Source organism: Pelophylax lessonae (genome assembly GCF_965119305.1).
Source record: "Pelophylax lessonae genome assembly, chromosome: 4".
NCBI lineage: Eukaryota > Metazoa > Chordata > Amphibia > Anura > Ranidae > Pelophylax > Pelophylax lessonae.
Window position 1 is genome coordinate 625758408 of NC_138771.1, and position 18895 is coordinate 625777302.

The 18895-nt window shown below is 45.1% G+C and overlaps 1 protein-coding gene across 5 annotated transcripts in view; it reads right to left on the minus strand.

Annotated features, from left to right (window-relative positions):
• Positions 1-18895, minus strand: part of LOC309552372 (uncharacterized protein) — a 46794-nt gene that overhangs the window by 16536 nt on the left and 11363 nt on the right. For 4 of the 5 annotated variants that reach the window (XM_082253304.1, XM_082253303.1, XM_082253302.1 and 1 more), the window contains exons 2-4: positions 18229-18440; positions 11798-11936; positions 5611-5750 (exon numbers count right to left, since the gene is read on the minus strand). In XM_082253304.1, coding sequence (XP_082109430.1) covers positions 5611-5750; positions 11798-11936; positions 18229-18431 — 482 coding nt within the window. In that variant the 5' untranslated portion in view covers positions 18432-18440. Of the gene's footprint in view, positions 1-5610; positions 5751-11797; positions 11937-18208; positions 18441-18895 lie in introns of those variants that run through there. The other variant, XM_082253306.1, reaches the window with a different exon arrangement.

The following is an 18895-nucleotide window of genomic DNA, read 5'->3' on the forward strand; positions in this document are numbered from 1 at the left end:
TTTTTTTTTCTCTTCTCTGTTTTTTTTGTATTGGGCTGTTTTACACCCACTGGTTATGACTTTCTCCAGTTTTTGAATGTGTATTTTATTTTTTATTTTTTTTATAGCAATGCTGTACTATGGGGGATTCCATTTCTAGTGCCTTATGTTGCTTACATGACGATGCTTTTTTTTTTTTTTTTTTGGTTCTATTAAGTTGTCGTCGCAGTGCTAAATTTTTTCTTTTTATCATGGTGTTTTTGTGATGCTTGGGGGTTTGGTACTTTTGTGCCCCCCTGGGTGTTCGCAGAGACTCTCTCTTTTTTTCTTCCGCGGAGGGGTCCGGTGGACCACCGCCCTCCCATTGTGTAGGTTCTTGCTCAGGATCATGGTCCTGACCAACCCCCGACGCATTTGTGGTCCTTCGGGTCCACGCCTAGATGCATTTATGCGTTACCGTTTTTGTGATTATGCTATGCTTTTTCTTCTTTGTGTCTCTCTGTTTCCCTTTTTGTCTCTGTCTCTCTTTTTTGTGGTTCTCTTTTTTTCTTCTCCGTCTTGTCTCCTTCCCTTTTTCCCAGGTCCTGTGGGGCGGGCGGTTCAGGGTAAGTTGCTCTTTTTTTATACCTCTTTTTTTAAATGACGCTTAACTGGTTATCCCTGAATGTGCAAGGTCTGAACTCTCCCCAAAAAAGGGTTAAAGTTTTTCGGTTCCTCCGCCAGAAGCATGTAGATATAGCTTGCCTCCATGAAACCCATTTTTCCTCCTCCTCGCACCCCAAGTATTTTGACACTCACTATCCGCAAGTGTTTCTAGCTAATGGTCAAACTAAGCAACGGGGGGTATTGATCGCATTCCGCAAGGCTGTCCCCTTTCGTTGTGATAAACAAATAGCGGACCCTGAGGGTAGGTATCTCTTGCTCCAGGGCCTTCTTCAGGACACTGAGGTGACAATTTTGAGTTATTATGCTCCTAATTCTAATCCGGGCCCCTTCCTATCCCATGTCTGCTCCCTTCTACTGTCCCATGCCAAGGGTACTCTTCTCCTGGCGGGAGATTCTAATACTGTACTGAATCCCTCCCTGGATAAATATCCCCCTGAGAGAGCTGCTCCCTCATCTGCCGCCAAGCGCTTTGTTTCCTCCTTACGATCTTCTGATTTTGTGGACCTGTGGCGAGAGTTACATCCAAGCGGTAGGAACTATACGCATTACTCCCATCCTCATTGTTCCCACTCCCGTATTGACCATGTTTTCATGTTACGGAAACACCTTCCCCTGGTTCTGTCTGTTTCTATTTTAGCAGTCCCCTGGTCGGATCACGACCCTCTTCTGGTGGAATGCAAGTCTATTTTGAGTACGTCTCAGCGTTCCTCCTGGATAATGAATGATTCCTTATTGTCTTTTGTTGATGTCCAAGCTGAGCTTTTGCAAGCCTCCAAAGACTATTTTGACCTTAATATGGGCTTGGTTTCTTCCCCAGTGACGCTGTGGGAGGCATATAAGGCAGTGTTGCAGGGTCGGGTTATTCAAATAGCTTCCAGACGGAAGCGGGAACGACTGAAACTCCAGCAAACGTTGGAGGCTCGTCTGGACCGTCTCTCCTCTGCCTTTAAGCAGGCTCCAACTCCTGCCAATCGCAGACTATTGGCCCATTGTCGGACCGAATTGGACTTATGCCTTACTGATAAGGCGGAGAGGACCTTGCGTTGGTCTCGCCAAATGTGGTACGCCAAAGCCAACAAACCGAACGCGATGTTGGCCAATAGGTTGCGGACTTTCGCCCCTAAATTTACCCCTGTTACTTTGCGCACTCGCCACAATGTGCTTACCAGTAACCCCCTTCGGGTCCTGGAAGAATTCCATCATCGCCTTGCGGGGCTGTACTCGGCCCCGTCAAGGGCCGACCCTCACGCTGCGGAGGCCTTCTTACAGAATGTCTCTTTGCCCACACTTTCGGCTTCTCATATGACTCTTATGGATCGTGATATTCAGGAGTCTGAAGTTTTACAATGTATTAAGGAACTGAAGATAGGGAAGAAACCTGGCCCAGATGGTTTTACTGCATTGTTTTATCGGAAGTTTGCCTCTGTCTTGGCCCCCCATCTGACTGCAATGTTTAACGCTGTTAAAAATGGACAATCCCTTACCCCGGACCTATTGACTGCCAACATTGTCATGCTGCCTAAACCGGATCGGGATCACTCATCATGGGCTAATTTTCGCCCAATTTCGCTTATCAATATTGATATGAAGTTGCTAACTAAAATATTGGCTACGCGCTTGAATTCTTTCCTTCCTCGCCTGATCGGGAAGGATCAGGTCGGTTTTGTGCCCGGCCGGCAGGCAGGGGATGCTATTCAGCGGATCATACAATTGCAGCACTTTGCTCTTCAACGGCATATACCCACTATGTTACTATCCCTGGACGTGACCAAGGCTTTCGACACCCTGTCTTGGCCTTATCTTATGACTACTCTCCGCCGATTCGGCTTTGGCCCCTCCTTTCTGTCCTGGCTTTCTGCCCTTTATGATTCCCCTCAGGCCCGTATCAAATATTATGGATTTGAATCGCTCCCTTTTTCCATTGGCCGGGGTACACGGCAGGGGTGCCCGCTGTCACCCCTCCTATTTGTTCTGGCTTTGGAGCCCTTAGCAGCAGCAATACGTACCCACCCTGACATCTCGGGCATCGAAGTGGCAGGCTCCCCGCACAAGATATCGTTATTTGCGGACGATATCTTGCTGTCCCTTACATCGCCTAGGATTTCATTGCCCAACCTTCTGGCTTTGCTGGATGCGTTTGCCGTTTTCTCAGGCCTGCATATCAATCCTGCCAAATCTAGTGCAATGTCCGTTACTTTGCCCCCTGAGGATGTGGTAGCCCTCCAAGCGGCCTTTCCTTTCAAATGGCACCCTGCTTTACCCTACCTGGGTATTAAATTATCTCCCACGTATGAAGGTCTTTATGCTGTTAATTACCCGCCTCTCTTTCGCCACTTGACATCCCTGCTTTCTTCCTGGTCTTACCTCTCTTTGTCCTGGTTTGGTAGGATCACGGCCGTTCGTATGACCTATCTTCCTAAACTATTGTACTATTTCCGTGTACTGCCGGTTCCGATTCCCTCTCATATTTTACGCATTCACCAGTGCAAAATTCTGAAATTTATTTGGGGTTCTTCTAGACCCCGTATTAATAAACGCGTTCTGTATGCTCGGAGGATTTCTGGAGGGTTTTCGGTTCCGAATTTGAAGGCGTACTACACTGCAGCGTCAATAGCCCCTCTCTCTCATTTACACGACTCGTTTCAATTGCCACTATGGGCCACGATTGACTTGGTGGATGCCAGCCCAGTCCCCCTTTCTTCCATCCCTTGGCTCCCTCCTAAATTCCGACCGCCGGACTTGCGCCCTTGCCTCCTTCACTCTCTCCGCCTCTGGGACTCTGTCAAGTACTCAGCCAATTTGATTTCCCCCCACTTACCCTTACTGCGTCTCTTCCCTTGCCCTATGTTTCCACCTGGTCTTGCTAATCCACGCGTGTTTTCATGGTGGACGGACCATGGCTTCGTGGACGTCCACTCGTTATTTACCCCCACGAAGATACTCCCTTTTGGGGCCCTCCGCTCTTCGCACGACATACCTTTGAGAGAACATTTTCGATATATGCAACTCCATAGTTTTCTTCAGCAACTCATTAAACATAGGCCCTTACCCTACACGCTTACGCCATTTGAAAGCCTCTGTAGGGCACGGCCCCACTCGCCGGGACTCATATCCCTCTTATATGCCTCCATTATTGCCTGCGATACACCCCCTTTCACGGTCTATCACTCTAACTGGGAATTAGAATTGGGGGGTGGGTTGGACGGGGAAGACTGGCGGCATATGACGGCAGCTCTCTCTAAATGTTCACGAAATGTCTTGATTCTGGAAAATGCATATAAGGTATTTTACCGGTGGTACTATACTCTGGCTAGGCTGGCTAAATTTATACCCTCATGTTCCCCCCTGTGCTTCCGGGGATGTGCTCAGGAAGGGACTATGGCTCATATTTGGTGGAAGTGCCCCAGGGTATGCAGACTGTGGATTAGGGTTTATGCCTTGCTCCGTAATATTTTTCAAGTTACCCTGAAGAGGGACCCATATGAAGCACTCTTGTGTAAACCTATACCTGACCTGACTCGTACACAACGTCAGTTGGCTCAGCATTTGTTTACAGCTACGAAACTGACCATTGCCCGATCTTGGAAGACCCCCTGGCTTAGTTTTGAGGCGGTCAAAAACCGTATGAATGATATCCTTGTTAATGAAAAGTTGACTGCAATAGTTTCTGATTCCCACGCCAAGTTTTTAAAGGTGTGGGACCCTTGGATCTCGAACGTTGCCCCTTCCAGATTCCAGACCACCCTTCTCTCTCTTTAAAGCCTCCTGGACGCTCGCCCCGCAGGACTTGTTCCCCCCTCTTCCCCTTCCCCACCCTTTCTCTAATCTTCTTTCTTTGTTGTTTTTCTCTTTGTTTGTCCTACTTCTTCGCTCCTTCTTTCTCTCTTTTCCTTGTCTTTTTGTGTTGTTTTTCCTCCTGGCTCGGTACTCTCAGGCCCGGCCACTGTTTGCTCACTGGAACGTAATAGCACTTTTCATTTTGTTAGTCTTTCTGCTTTGTGAAAGCACTAAGGGATTTTAGGTCCCTATTTATGCATTTCCACTTGTTGATACCCATTATTTGGTCCGTGATGTTTCCCGGTTGGCTCACGCCATATGTCGGTATCGTGTTTTGCTGCCATCTGTTCCCATGCGTTCCATTTTCTTTTGTCTTATTGTACACATGTACCATGTTTTTGATGTATGTTTATGCCTCTTCTTAAAATAAAACTTTTGTACAAGAAAAAAAAAAGGGTTTGAGGGTGGTGTGGGAGGGTGCAGCATGGTGCGACGGCAGAAAACACTCAGAGTCACAGTGCAGAGTAACAGAAATATATTGTAACTGAAGTTTGGCAATACGGAACTGGACCGGTGGGAAGGCAACCCGACCCGACCGGGAGGACTGATGGCAGGTAACAGCGATTTGTCAGTAGAAGTAGGTCTCAGGTGCGCTGACAGCATCTGTCTCAAGGGGCGGAATGTTGAACTGTCCAGTTTGTACCCAAGTGGGGAGGCTTCCAGGTAAGATGGCATGTCCCTGCACTTTCCCTACTCCTCTGGGACCTCTCCCTGATGCTAAGCACTTTCCCTGCCAGAGGGGTAACTTGTCCCTACTCTAGCCACACACTAAATGCGCCCCAAGCCTGGGAGCCAGGGTCTGATTCTGCCTAACCCAAGATGGCAGCCTGAGTCACATAGGGTGCCAGCATCCAATCGGATAGCTGCCCCCTGTGAGCCAGGAAACCTTAGAGGAACTAAGTTGCTCTTGACTTCCTCTCCCTCTGCAATGCCACTGAAATTCCTCTTTAAGTCCTTAAAAGTATACCCATTGTACACAAATAAGGGCATCAAATGATTTAGAGGTTGGGTGATTAATCAGTGACAAGCATGAAAAGGATCTTAGTCTTTCTGAACCCAAGTAAAGAGAGAAGAGGGATGAGAAATCCAGATGTAGGTTCGGGCCTCTAGAGGACCTCTGTTTCTTACCCCACGCAGACCATGATGGCATCAAACTGTTCTGTCACAGGATCACCATCGTCCAGAGTTTGGAAGGTCACATCCCAGGAAACCTCTGAGTTCTTTCCTTCCCCCAGTACAGGAGTGATCGATTCCACCCGGGTATTAAACTGCAAAGCACAAAAAAGTCCTTTAGATGTTATGGCTGCAGATTTTTTTTTTAGAATTACACACTTCCGCTCCTGGGGTGGCTACATTCAATCACTCCGTCTGCAATGGTGTCACCCTAGGTGGGTCTTTTCTTTTTGGGTGTACACCAAAATAAAGCTTCAGTTGGTTTTGACACCCAGCACTGTACAATTCAACATCTGGTAGCTTCTTGAGGTTCTTGTAGTCCACAGAAGAACAAGATCCATAATCCCCATACAGTGCCAGGACAAGGTCATCTAGCGCCCAGGGTGAACATGCAAAACTAGACGCCCCCCCAAGATGTAAGAACATTGTCAGCAAAAATCCTCACCAGAAAACAATGAACATTAATCTGCATGCTTACCCCCTAAGGATAAATTCCTCCTCCTTCCAGTTCAAATCCGCCCCATACTAAAATCCCCCCTCAAAAATGGCCCGCCCCATGCTAAAATCCCCCCTCACTAATTTTTGCACCCCTAATCCCCCAAATCCCCCCAACTAGGTCATCTAGTGCTCAGGGTGAACATGCCAACCTAGACCCCCCCCCCCCCCCCCAAGATGTATGAACGTTGTCAGCAAAAATCCTCACCAATAAACACTGAGCATTAATCTGCATGCTTACCCCCCTAAGGATAAATTCCTCCTCCATCCGCCCCATACTAAAATCCCCCCTCAAAAATGCCCCGCCCCCATGCTAAAATCCCACCTCACAAATTTTTGCACCCCTAATCCCCCCAAATCCCCCCAGCTCAAATAGCCCCCCCTCCCCCACCAAAAAAATCAATTCACCCCTCTTAGCACAAATCCTCTAACCCCTAAAATTTCCCCTCCTAGTACACTTCTCCTCTGCACTTCAAATTCCCCCTCCTAGCACAAATTCCCCCAAAATCCCCCCTTCTATCACAAATCTTCTTCCCCCCATCTGCCATCAGAACACAAATGCCCCCAGGTCACCACTCCTAGCATGCCGCCCCCCAAATTTCCCCTCCTAGAACAATACTTACCCCCTGCTGCCCCCCAAATACCCCTTCCAACACAAATCCCCTCTCCCCAATCTCCTTGTGGCACCCTGCCTCCACCCCACGTGATACCACATTGCCCAGGGCAGTCGCCCTTCTTTCCTACCCCTAGTCCTGGCTCTGCCCCATAACCCTTTTTTTATTATTTTATTCTTGGGGGGGGGGGGGGGGGCTTTGCATTCCCTGGCTGTAACAATGTAAAAAAAATAAACAATATCAATATCCCTTTTTTTTCGTTTTGAATAGTGTGCGGCAGGATTCAAACGGGTGTAAGGTTTTCAATTGCTGTTTGTGCCCCATGTAGGGGGAATTTTTCCACTCCATTTGTCCCGGTAGCCAGTGTCACCAGGACAGAAAGTGATGGAAAATAACTTACTGATATCACCGGAACAGAAAGTCAGGAGGAATCTTTCCTCTTAGACAGTTATCTAAAGCTGGCTATACACTAGTAGGTTTTCAAATGAAAATTATTATGAAAATGCAGAATAAAATTCTCAGTGCATTCAACAGCTTGACGAATGTCGCTGGAAAGTAGCTCATATTTCCGTTTACTTTACTGAATAAAAAACCTTTAAATAAAGAATTCTTCAAAAAAAGGCTTCTAAAGTTACATAAAATATTAAAGCAGTATTAATCCCTTTACCCCCCTTCATGACCAGGCCATTTTTTGCGATATGGCACTGTTACTTTAACTGACAATTGCGCGGTCATGCAACGTTGTACGTTTTAAATTTATGTGGTATTTGATCACCTCTGCTTTTTACATTTTTTGCGCTGAAAACAAAAAAAAAAACAATTTTGAAAAATAAAACAATATTTTTGCTTTCTGCTATAAAACACATCCAATACAAAAATTGAAAATCATCATCAGTTTAGTCCGATATGTATTCTGCTACATGTTTTTGGTAAAAAAAAAAAATCCCTATAAGCATATATTGATTGGTTTGCACAAAAGTTATCGCGTCTACAAACTATGGGATATTTTTATGGCATTTTTTTTTTTCTACTAGTAATGGGGGCGATCAGCGATATTTAGTGTGACTGCAACATTTCGGTGGACACCCGACACTTTTGACACTTTTTTGGGGACCAGTGATCAGTTACTAATACAGTAATCAGTGCTAAAAAAATATGCACTGTCACTGTACTAATGACACTGGCAGGGAAAGGGTTAACATCCGGGGTGATTAAATGTGTCCCCGGGGGGGGTTTGCTAACTATGTGGGGAGGTGCTCTAACTGGGGGAAGACAGAGATGCGTGTTCCTGCTTAGCTGGAGCACAAGATCTCTATCTTCTCCCCTGTCAGAACAGCGATCTGCCTCTCTCTGGAACAATCGCAAGTGGCCGGCGGACATAAGATCCACCTGACCCACTGATTGGCTCTGATCAATTAGCGTACAATCGCGCCTCCGGTGGCAAACGCATGCCTCCTAGTGGCTACTGCGCGAATTGATGTACAGTTACGTGATTTCGCAAAGCCAGTACATCTACGTTAGGCAGTCGGCAAGTGGTTAACTGACATTTGCGCGGTCATGCAACACTGTACCCAAATAAGATGTATATCCTTTTTCCCCACAAATAGAGCTTTCTTTTGGTGGCATTTCATCACCTCTACGTTTTTTATTTTTTGCACTATAAACAAAAAAAGACCGGCAATTTTGAAAAAAAAAATATATTTTTACTTTCTGCTATAAAACATATCCAATACAAAAATTTAAAAAAATTAAATTTCTTATCTTTATCTTTAGGCCAATATGTATTCTGCTACATATTTTTGGTAAACAAAATCCCAATAAGCGTATATTGATTGGTTTACACAAAAGTTGTCACATCCACAAACTATAGGAAATATACTGGAATTTTTATTTTTTGTTTTTTTTTTATACTAGTAATGGCTGCGATCAGTGACTTTTAGCGGGACTGCGATATTGCGATGGACAGTTGGACACTAAATTACACTTTTGACTCTTTATGGGAACCAGTGACTAATACAGTAATCAGTGCTAAAAAATATGCATTGTCACTGTACCAATGACACTGGCAGGGAAGGGGTAAAACATCAGGGGCAAACAAAGGGTTAAATGTGTGCCTAACCAGTGTTTTTGTGTACACTATGTGTGGTTCTTTAATTAAGGGATGTGCTGGATTTTATTCCCTGCTTTGCAGGGAAAGAAAATGCATTAGTTCCCCCTGTCAGAATGGAGCTCTGCCTTGTTTACATAGGCAGAGCCTTGTCCAGTAGGGCCGGGACAAGGAATGGGCAGGAGAGGTGGCTGCCCTGGGCACTATCATGTAAAGTGCGGGGCACCACAAGGAGATGGGAGGGAGGGGATTTATGTTGGAAGGGGGAATTATGGGGGTTGCAGGGGATAAGTACTATTCTAGGATGGGAATGGGGGGGTGCTAAGAGTGGTGTTCTAGGGGGATTTGTGTTGGGAGGGGGGGGAGAAGAATTATGGTAGTAGGGGCGATTTGGGAGGAATTTGTGCAGGGAGGGAGGGATTTGAAGGGGGGGATGACCAGTGACATTACTACAGTAATCAGTGCTAAAAATATGCACTGTCACTGTATTAATGACACTGGCAGAGAAGGGGTTAACACCAGGGGTGATCAAAGGGTTAAATGTGTCCATAAGGGGTGCTTTCTAACTGTGTGTGGGGATGTACTTATGGAATGAACACAGGGACCTATGTTCCTAGATAGTGCTTACAATGGCAGACCGCTGTTCTGTCGCCACAGGAGCGATCGCGGGGGCCCAGCAGCAGTTGCGGCCACCGGACCCACAGATCAGCTTCCCCTGTGGCAAATGGGTGTGGGACAGTTACGTAGTTCCGCGGACAGAGCCGACTTGCCACAGTATACTGTATGTACTGCTGGTGGTCGGCAAGTGGTTAAAGGGCTTCGTATTGGCTGGCTGGAAGAGAGGGTTGCCCTTTTTGCGCATAGATAGACAACAGATGCAGCGCTCTGAACAGGGGAACCTCTAAGTGAAGTTCATGGATAGAGTCCACAGACGTGGGCTCTGGCTCCGATGTCCTCCAAATAACAAATGAGCAAACAAATCCAGTAAGTGAGCCGGTAACTCTAAATCCGTATAGAAAATTTATTCCTTACATGAAAAATGAGTATACAAGAAGGCTAACATGTTTCGGCAAACTGCCTTTTTGCGGAGGACCTACTATTGTTCCTTCATGATGTGGGTCCCTCTCTCCTGGGTGCATTGCAACTCTTGAATTCCTACTCCATGGGTCTCAAAATGAACTAGACTACAGTCAAGCATGGTGGTGGAAGTGTCATGGTCTGGGGCTCCATGAGTGCTGCCAGCCCTGGGGAGCTACAGTTCATTGAGGGAACCATGAATGCCAACATGTACTGTGACATACTGAAGCAGAGCATGATCCCCTCCCTTTGGAGACTGGGCTGCAGGGCAGTATTCCAACATGATAATGACCCCAAACACACCTCCAAGATGACCACTGCCATGCTAAAAAAGCTGAGGGTAAAGGTGAAAGACTGGCCAAGCATGTCTCCAGATCTAAACCCTATTGAGCATCTGTGGGGCATCCTCAAACGGAAGGTGGTCTCTAACATCCACCAGCTCCATGAGGTCATCATGGAGGAGTGGAAGAGGACTCCAGTGGCAACCTGTGAAGCTCTGGTGAACTCCATGCCCAAGAGGGTTAAGGTAGTGCTGGAAAATAAGGGTGGCCACACAACATATTTACACTGTGGGCCCAATCTGGACATTTTGACTTAGGGGTGTATTCACCTTTATTGCCAGTGGTTTAGACATTAATGGCTGTGTGTTGAGTTATTTTGAGGGAACAGAAAATTTACAATGTTATACAAGCTGTACACTCACTACTTTACATTGTAGCAAAGTGTCATTTCTTAAGTCCCCATTCACAGTAGCGAAACTTGTCAGGCGACTTGGTCGCCTGACAAGTCGCGGTGGGTCGCCTGCCATTGATTAGCACAAGACCCGTTCTAATAGGAGCGACACAAGTCGCTCCGACTTAGAAAAAGGGTCCTGTACTACTTTGGGGCGACCTGGAGGCGACCTGCATTGACTTCAATGATATAAAGTCCGTGCATGTCGCGCCGAGGTCGCGGTGCACAGGTCGCCCCAGCAAGTAGCGTCGCCCTGTGTGAACGGGGTCTCAGTGTTGTCACATGAAAAGATATAATAAAATATTTACAAAAATGTGAGGGGTGTACTCACTTTTGTGAGATACTGTATATGCCCATCTGATCACAACATCTCTTCCCACCCTGTCTGGTCTTAGAGCCAAGTGGCAGCGGGATATCCCACGCCTGGATGATGATTAGAATGACATTTGGGATCTCCCATTCCGTACTTTGGTCTCTTCATGGTGTTGGAGATGTGACCACTCCCCAGACGCTTTTCCCCATAATTTCTGGTCCTGTCCAGTTATCACTGGGTTTTGGTCAGAGGTGTTGTCGGTCATCAATATGGTATGGATAACAAAAATACTCCTCTCCATGGAGATCTGTATACTGGGTGTGATAGAAAAACGGATTCCGTACTGCTGCAGAAAGAACACTGATTGGTCTCCTTTTCTATGCCAGCAAAGCTATTGCATTAAATTGGAAGAAACAGCCCCCCCCCTTCTATCTCCTTTTGGAAAAGCCTAATCAATAACAGCCTCCCGCACCATAGGGATACCTATGTAAATAGGGGTTGTCCTAAGATGTAAGATCGGGTTTGGTCAAGGTGGTTATCTGGTCAAGGTGGCTATCTGGTCAAGGTGGTTATCTGATCCTGCTACGGCATCATCATGACTGGTTGCTTTAATGCCATGGTCACGTCTTCATTGAGTTCCACCTTCCTCAACTATGGCAGAGCCACTCACAAAGTGTTGTACACATCAATGACGACATACCTGAACACTGCTCCTTATTTATAAAGGGATGAAAATGTTCTAGTATGTGTGCTAAGTAACAGTCCTATCTAATCATGGAAATATTTCGCTTCCCCCCTTCTCACCTTGATGTGTGGTCGGATGGAGAACCTATCCGTATAATCCTCCAGGTATTTTAAGACTTCGGAGCGGTGGATGAAGGAGGGCAGGGATGGGTCAAAGGCAAAATCAGGGAACTCCATGATCTCTTTAGGGAGGTTGGTACTGTAAGTAAAAACATATTGAGAATACAGATGAACGATTCATCATGAAAATTACATTCTATTATTCAATGGTTAGTAATGTGCTGGATTTTAGGGGTTCTGTAATGTAGCTCGAGGTTCCTTAACCACTTAAGCCCCGGAAGATTTTACCCCCTTCCTGACCAGGGCCTATTTTGCGATTCGGCACTGCGTGACTTTAACGGACAATTGCGGGGTCGTGCTACGCTGTACCTAAACGAATTTGACGTCCTTTTTTTCCCACAAACAGAGCTTTCTTTTGGTGGTATTTGATCACCTGTGCGATTTTTTGATCATGCCCTATAAACAAAAAAAGAGCGTCAATTTTGCAAAAATAACAATATTTTTCACATTTTTTTATATGAAATTCCCCAAAAAAATGTAAAAATCTAAATTTTTTAACATTTTAGGCCAATTTTTTTTTACCATATGTTTGGTAAAAAAAATCGCAAAAAGCGTATTTTGATTGGTTTGCGCAAAAGTTATCGCGTTTACTAACAAAGGGAAAGATTTTTGTCATTTTTGTTGTTTTTTTTTTTTAACGCGTAATGGCGGCGATCGGCGATTTTTTTTTTGCGGGACTGCGACATTGGGGCAGACAGATCGGACCCTTGACTGACATTTTTGACACTTTTGGGGTTACCAGTGACATTACTACAATAATCAGTGCTATACATATGCACTGTTACTGTAAAAATGACACTGGCAGTAAAGGAGTTAACTGTATTGAGAGAGGGAGGGGTTAAGTGTGTCCTAGGGGCGTGTTTCTAACTGTGATTGGCTGTGGCTTGATGTGTAAGAACAGTGATCAATGGTCCTACATAGTAGAACCATTTCATCACCATTCTTACACAGGGGAGACTGACAGGCGGCTTTGTTTACACTAGCCGCTTGCCTTTCTCCCGCTGTCACGGACGATCGCGAGTGCGGGGGGGGGGTCCGTGACCGAGCGGGAGCGGAAGTGCGCATCCGGCGGCACGCGCTCGCTCCCAAAACCCTTACAGGCTAGCGACGTAGCCCTACATCGCTTTGCCTGTGAGGGGCTGACTGCCGAAGTAAATAGTCGTGCGGCAGTCAGCAAGTGGTTAAATAAGGTAGAAATATTTTGGCTAAGATCTAGTGTAGTATCTGTTCATATCATTTTTTGGAAGGGAGAATGTCAGTGCCTCTTGTAGAATGAGGGTGCTGGTGAGTATCCCTTCTGATGTAATTTGGTAAGGAATAGTAATGGCGGGTGGAGGGCCTTTTTCCTCCTGGGTTAAACCTAGCCCTGTACACAAGGCTCTCCCTAAGCTGTCTAAGTTCTGATGCCTCCTGGTAGGGATGGGGCTGCATCTATCTGGCTGAGGGCAGGGCTGTGAAAAAAAGCCTGTGGTGTATGTGCCACTGGGGTGGCAGTCGAGGGGTGCCATAATTCTCACAGGGGGGATACTCAGTTTTTCGGTACCAAAGTCACTGCACCGTGTCACATTTTTTTGTACCTGCCTCTAGGGCTGGGCCTTTTGGCTAGGACCACAGGAAATTTTTATTCCTGGCCGAAGGGCCTGACATGGTATTGTACTATGGCAGCCTTTTTCAACCTGGGTGCCCAGGCACCCTGGGGTGCCTTGAGGCATCTTCAGGGGTGCCTTGGCAAAAAGGGCTAAAAATTGATCAAAAATTGTATACAAGCTAGCAGATGGATGAAGCCTGCCTTTTAGCCACAGGTTTTCAATATGCACCATTACGACCTTCTAGAACTCAAATCCTCAGGCATGCAGGCTCCGCCCCCTATAGGCGTTACGTCAGCCGGTAAGCATTGACTTCCTCGGTAGGGGTCTACCGAGAAAATCAATGCTTACGGGCTGACGTAACGCGTATAGGGGGCGGAGCCTGCATGCCTGACGTCATATCCCCTCGAGAGGAGCGTTCTGGAATGTTTGTAACCGATTTTCTTTTGCTGTTTTGAACACTCATTTATGGAAGTGCATTCTAATAAATACCTGGATTATTTAATTATGCGGAGAGCACTAGATTCTTGTCCATTTATCTCCCTATGCAAGTATTGAACCGATTTGGATCGGAGTGAACTTCCATACATACCCATTGATGTTACCATCTCGTATATACCCGATCAGAGGGAACAAGCTTATTTAGACCCTTGGTGATGCGGGGGTCTAAAAGTGAGGTGAGAGGCCAAATTTATTGGTGAAGGGTTGGTGATCACTGTCACTGTGGTGTGAAGTACTGAAGACTTTCTTCACTGGATTTTTTGGACTTTTTATTTTTCACCCTGAAGCACATTATTTTTCACTTTGAAGTATATCATATAATTTAATTGTGTTATTGTACAGATTTGGCACAACATTGGCATACTAGTCCGTACCAGTGTGGAAAAGTGTATTTGCTTTGGAAGAAAATATCCCCTCTAACGTTGGGTGTCCTACTTGTGTGGATGTTGCTGCAAAATGACTAGAATCATTTTTTATTATTAATTTACAGAACTTATATAGCGCCAACAGTTTGCGCAGCACTTTACAACATTAGGGTAGACAGTACAGTTACAATACAATTCAATGCAGGAGGAATCAGAGGGCACTGCTTGTTAAAGTTTACATTTTAGAATGGGATGCCTCAAGACTGGCCATAATTTTAACCACTTTACCACCGGAGGATTTTGCCGTCTTACGTCCAGGCCACTTTTTGCGATTCGGCACTGTGCGAATTTAACTGACAATTGCGCGGTCATGCAACGCCGTACCCAAACGAAATTTACGTCCTTTTTTCCCCATAAACAGAGCTTTCTTTTGGTGGTATTTGATCACCTGTGCGATTTTCATTTTTTGCGATATTAATAAAAAAAAGCGACAATTTTGAAAAAATAACAATATTTTTCTACTTTGACAGTTAAAAAATATCCAATATATTCAATTTTTGTCATATATTTAGGCCAAAATGTATTTAGCTACATGTCTTTGACAAAAAAAATTCTCAATGAGCGTATTTTTAACCGCGTTAAGACCAGAAGATTTTACCCCATTCCTGACCAGGCCATATTTTGCGTTTCGGCACTGCATTATTTTAACGGACAATTGCGCGGTCCTGCGATGCTGTACCCAAATTAAATGTATGTGCTTTTTTTCCCCACAAATATAGATTTCTTTTGGTGGTATTTGATCACCTGTGCGATTTTTACTTTTTGCGCTATAAACTAAAAAAAGTGACAATTTTGAAAAAATAACAATATTTTTCACATTTTTTATATGAAATCCCCCCCCCCCAAATGTAAAAATCAAATTTTTTTATCATTTTAGGCCAATTTGTTTTCTGCTACATATTTTTGGTAAAAAAAAAAAAATCGCAATAAGTGTATTTTGATTGGTTTGCGCAAAAGTTATCGCAGCTACTAACTACGGGAAATTTATGTCATTTTTATTGTTTTTTTTTTTAACTAGTAATGGCGGCGATCTGCAATTTTTTTGCGGGACTGCGACATTGCGGTGGACAGATCGGACCCTTGACTGACATTTTTGACACTTTTGGGGGTACCAGTGACATTGCTACAGTAATCAGTGCTATAAATATGCACTGTTACTGTAAAAATGACACTGGCAGGGAAGGGGTTAACTTTTATTGGTGATCAAGGGGTTAATGTATGCCTGGTGCTTACTAACGTGTGTGGAGGGAGGGGACTATGTGACACAGGGACAGATCGCAGGTTCAGCTATGCTGAATCCTGCAATCTGACCCTGCCTGTCACTTAGGAGATCCGCCCGCTTTGTTTACACAAGCGGGCGGATCTCCACACTCGATCCCCGACGATCAGTGATCATCGCTGCTCCTCCCCTGGCCCGACTCCCGCTGTAACTGAATACAGCGGGAGCGAGCCTCCGGCGCCGCGCGCGCGCCGCCCACAGGGGGAGGAGTCCAGTGACGTAGGTCTTTGTCGCTGGACGATAACAAACCACTTTGCCGCAGTAGTACCCATGTGAGCGGTCGGCAAGTGGTTAAAGGGCACCCTGGGATTGTCTATATTTTTAAAGGGTGCCTCGACTGAAAAAAGGTTGAGAAACACTATACTATGGTACTATGCACTTATCCACTTCCCCTACCCTCTTTTTTATGTGTGTTTTTGTCACCTGCACTGTCTCACATACAGATTAGTAGGGTTTAGGGCCACAGGCCTACCCTGAAAGTCTTGGGAGGGGGGGTACATGGCCTTCTGGTCTGGTCCTCCCTTTCTCATGGGCTCTCCCTTCGGGAGAGCCCAGCCTAGTACTTGGGGTTGACCTCCCAGAGAATGGGGTCCACCTGGTTTTGGCAAGGTAAGCCAGTGAGTACCCCAGTCCCTGTCAGGAGCCTTGCGGCCCGGGGGATCAGGGTAAGGGTCCTTTGTCTTCAGAGGAGGACTGTGTACGCCCTGTGCACTTTTTTGTGTTCTCACTTTTTGTGTGTGCACTTTTTTTTTTGCACCGGGTGTTACGTTTTTGAGTGTGTTTCACTACACCAAGGGACTTTAAAATAAAAAAAAAAAAGAAATATATGCAGATTGTCTACATACACTATATTACCAAAAGTGTTGGGATGCCTTCTTTTACATACACACAAAATTTAATGGCATCCCAGTCTTAGTCTGTAGGGTGCAATATTGAGTTGTCCCACCCTTTGCAGCTCTTTTGGGAAGGCTGTCCACAAGGTTTAGCAGTGTGTCTATGGGAATGTTTGACCATTCTTCCAGAAGCGCATTTGTGAGGTCAGCCACTGATATGGACAAGAAGGCCTGGCTCGCAGTCTCCGCTCTAATTCATCCCAAACGTGTTCTATCAGGTTCAGGTCAGGACTCTGTGCAGGCCGGTCAAGTTCCTCCACCCAAAACTCGCTCATCCATGTCTTTATGGACCTTGCTTTGTGCACTGGTCCAAATCATGTGGTGGAGGGGGGATTATGGTGTGGGGTTGTTTTCAGGGGTTTGGTTTGGCTCCTTAGTTCAAGTGAAAGGAACTCTTAAGGCATCAGCATAGCAAGACATTTTGGACAATTTCATGCCCCCAACTCTATAGAACAGTTTGGGGATGGCCCTGCCTGTTCCAACATGACTGCGCACCAGTGCACAAAGCAAGGTCCATACATAAATGGAGGGACTTGACCGGCTCGCACCGAATCCTGACCTCAACCCGATTGAACATCTTTGGGATGAATCATAGCGCAGACTGCGAGCCAGGCTTTCTTGTTCAACATCAGTGCCTGACCTCACAAATGCACTTCTGGAAGAATGGTCAAACATTCCCATAGACACTCCTAAACCTTGTGGACAGCCTTCCCAGAAGAGTTGAACCTGTTAAAGCTGCAAAGGGTGGGCCAACTCAATATTGAACCCTACGGACTAAGACTGGGATGCCATTAAAGTTCATGCGCGTGTAAAGGCAGGCGTCCCAATACTTTTGGTAATATAGTGTACATTGCAAGGCTTCTGCCGAACATTACTGCAGATTTTCCTATACTTCTAAAGAGATCAGGGACATACTATATTTTTTTAGCATGCATGCATCTACCATAAAATAGTGTTTCTATTATTAAATGTAGTTTTGCCAGGGTTAAAAAAATTATTGGTGATACCGGGGACATTTCAAATGACATAACTGAGCATTAGAAGTACAGCCTACAGAATAGACTTGTGCACGACGCAAAATAGTATTTTATTTTGTTTTCATTCATAAAATCCATAATTTCATTCTGTTATGTTCGTTATGTTATATTAGATCATTTTCGGCTAATTTGTTATTTCTGTAGAGTATAGATATTGGTTACAACAATCGATTTGTTTTATTTTCGGATAATTTGTCGTTTATGTATTTATATATATTAGTGATAACGATTGGTAATTCGGAAAGGCATTCGACTTACTCCATTTAATTTACTCTGTGCCAGTAATCCAGCCCCCAACACCAAAGGAATCAACTGATTGGAATAGAAAACTGTAACTCGGATGGATCAGTTACTTTCCACTTGATCAGTTGCTCACTAATAGAATAAAAAACGAATCGATGCGATTGAATTCAGATCATTAGTTATGCTATTACGAGTCGACCTGCTGTTTCATTAGATCTTTAATGAATCATGCTGAATTAATTAGTTTTTTTCGTTATTTCTTTAATATTAGTTAAAATTCATTACTTTTTCTTTGATTGTTTGGATACATCCCCGAAAGATCCAAAATTTGGCAGAATTTTGATTAGTTACGGAACACACATTGCACATGCCTACTACAGAACATACTGCCCTCCATCAGATCTTACTTCAGGTCTCTGTACATGCTGGAGTGGATGTGTGCACCGCCCTCCACCTCTCCCGTGTACACCCAGGTCCCCCCCAATTGTCCCGACATCTCAAACACCACGGGAGGTTCGAAGGTCAAGGGTCGGGAGAGGATGTGACGGGCGCTACAGAGTCCCGCCCCTCCGGCACCGATCACCGCCACCCGTAGCCGGCCAGACGCCATGATGGTTTTCTGTTGGAAAAATGAAAACAGAAAAATAATAACTATACAAAATAAATAAGTAAAAGTTTCAAAGCTGAACTTCAGCCACAAAAATCTTTATTTAACCACCTCAATACTGGGCACTTAAACCCCCTTCCTTCCCAGACCAATTTTCAGCTTTTAGCGCTGTTGCATTTTGAATGACAATTGCGCGGTCATGCAACACTGTACCTAAACCAAATTTATGTCATTTTTTTCCCCACAAATAGAGCTTTCTTTTGGTGGTATTTGATCACCGCAACGTTTTTTTCTTTTTTGGTGCACAAATAAAAAAAGACCGAAAAGTTTGAAAAAAAAAAAAAAGTTTTTTTGTTTAGGTTATAAAATTTTGTAAATGGATACGTTTTTTCCTGCACTGAGGAGCACTGATGACGCCGCACTGACAGGCACTGATGAGGAGACACTGATGGGGTGGCACTGATGGG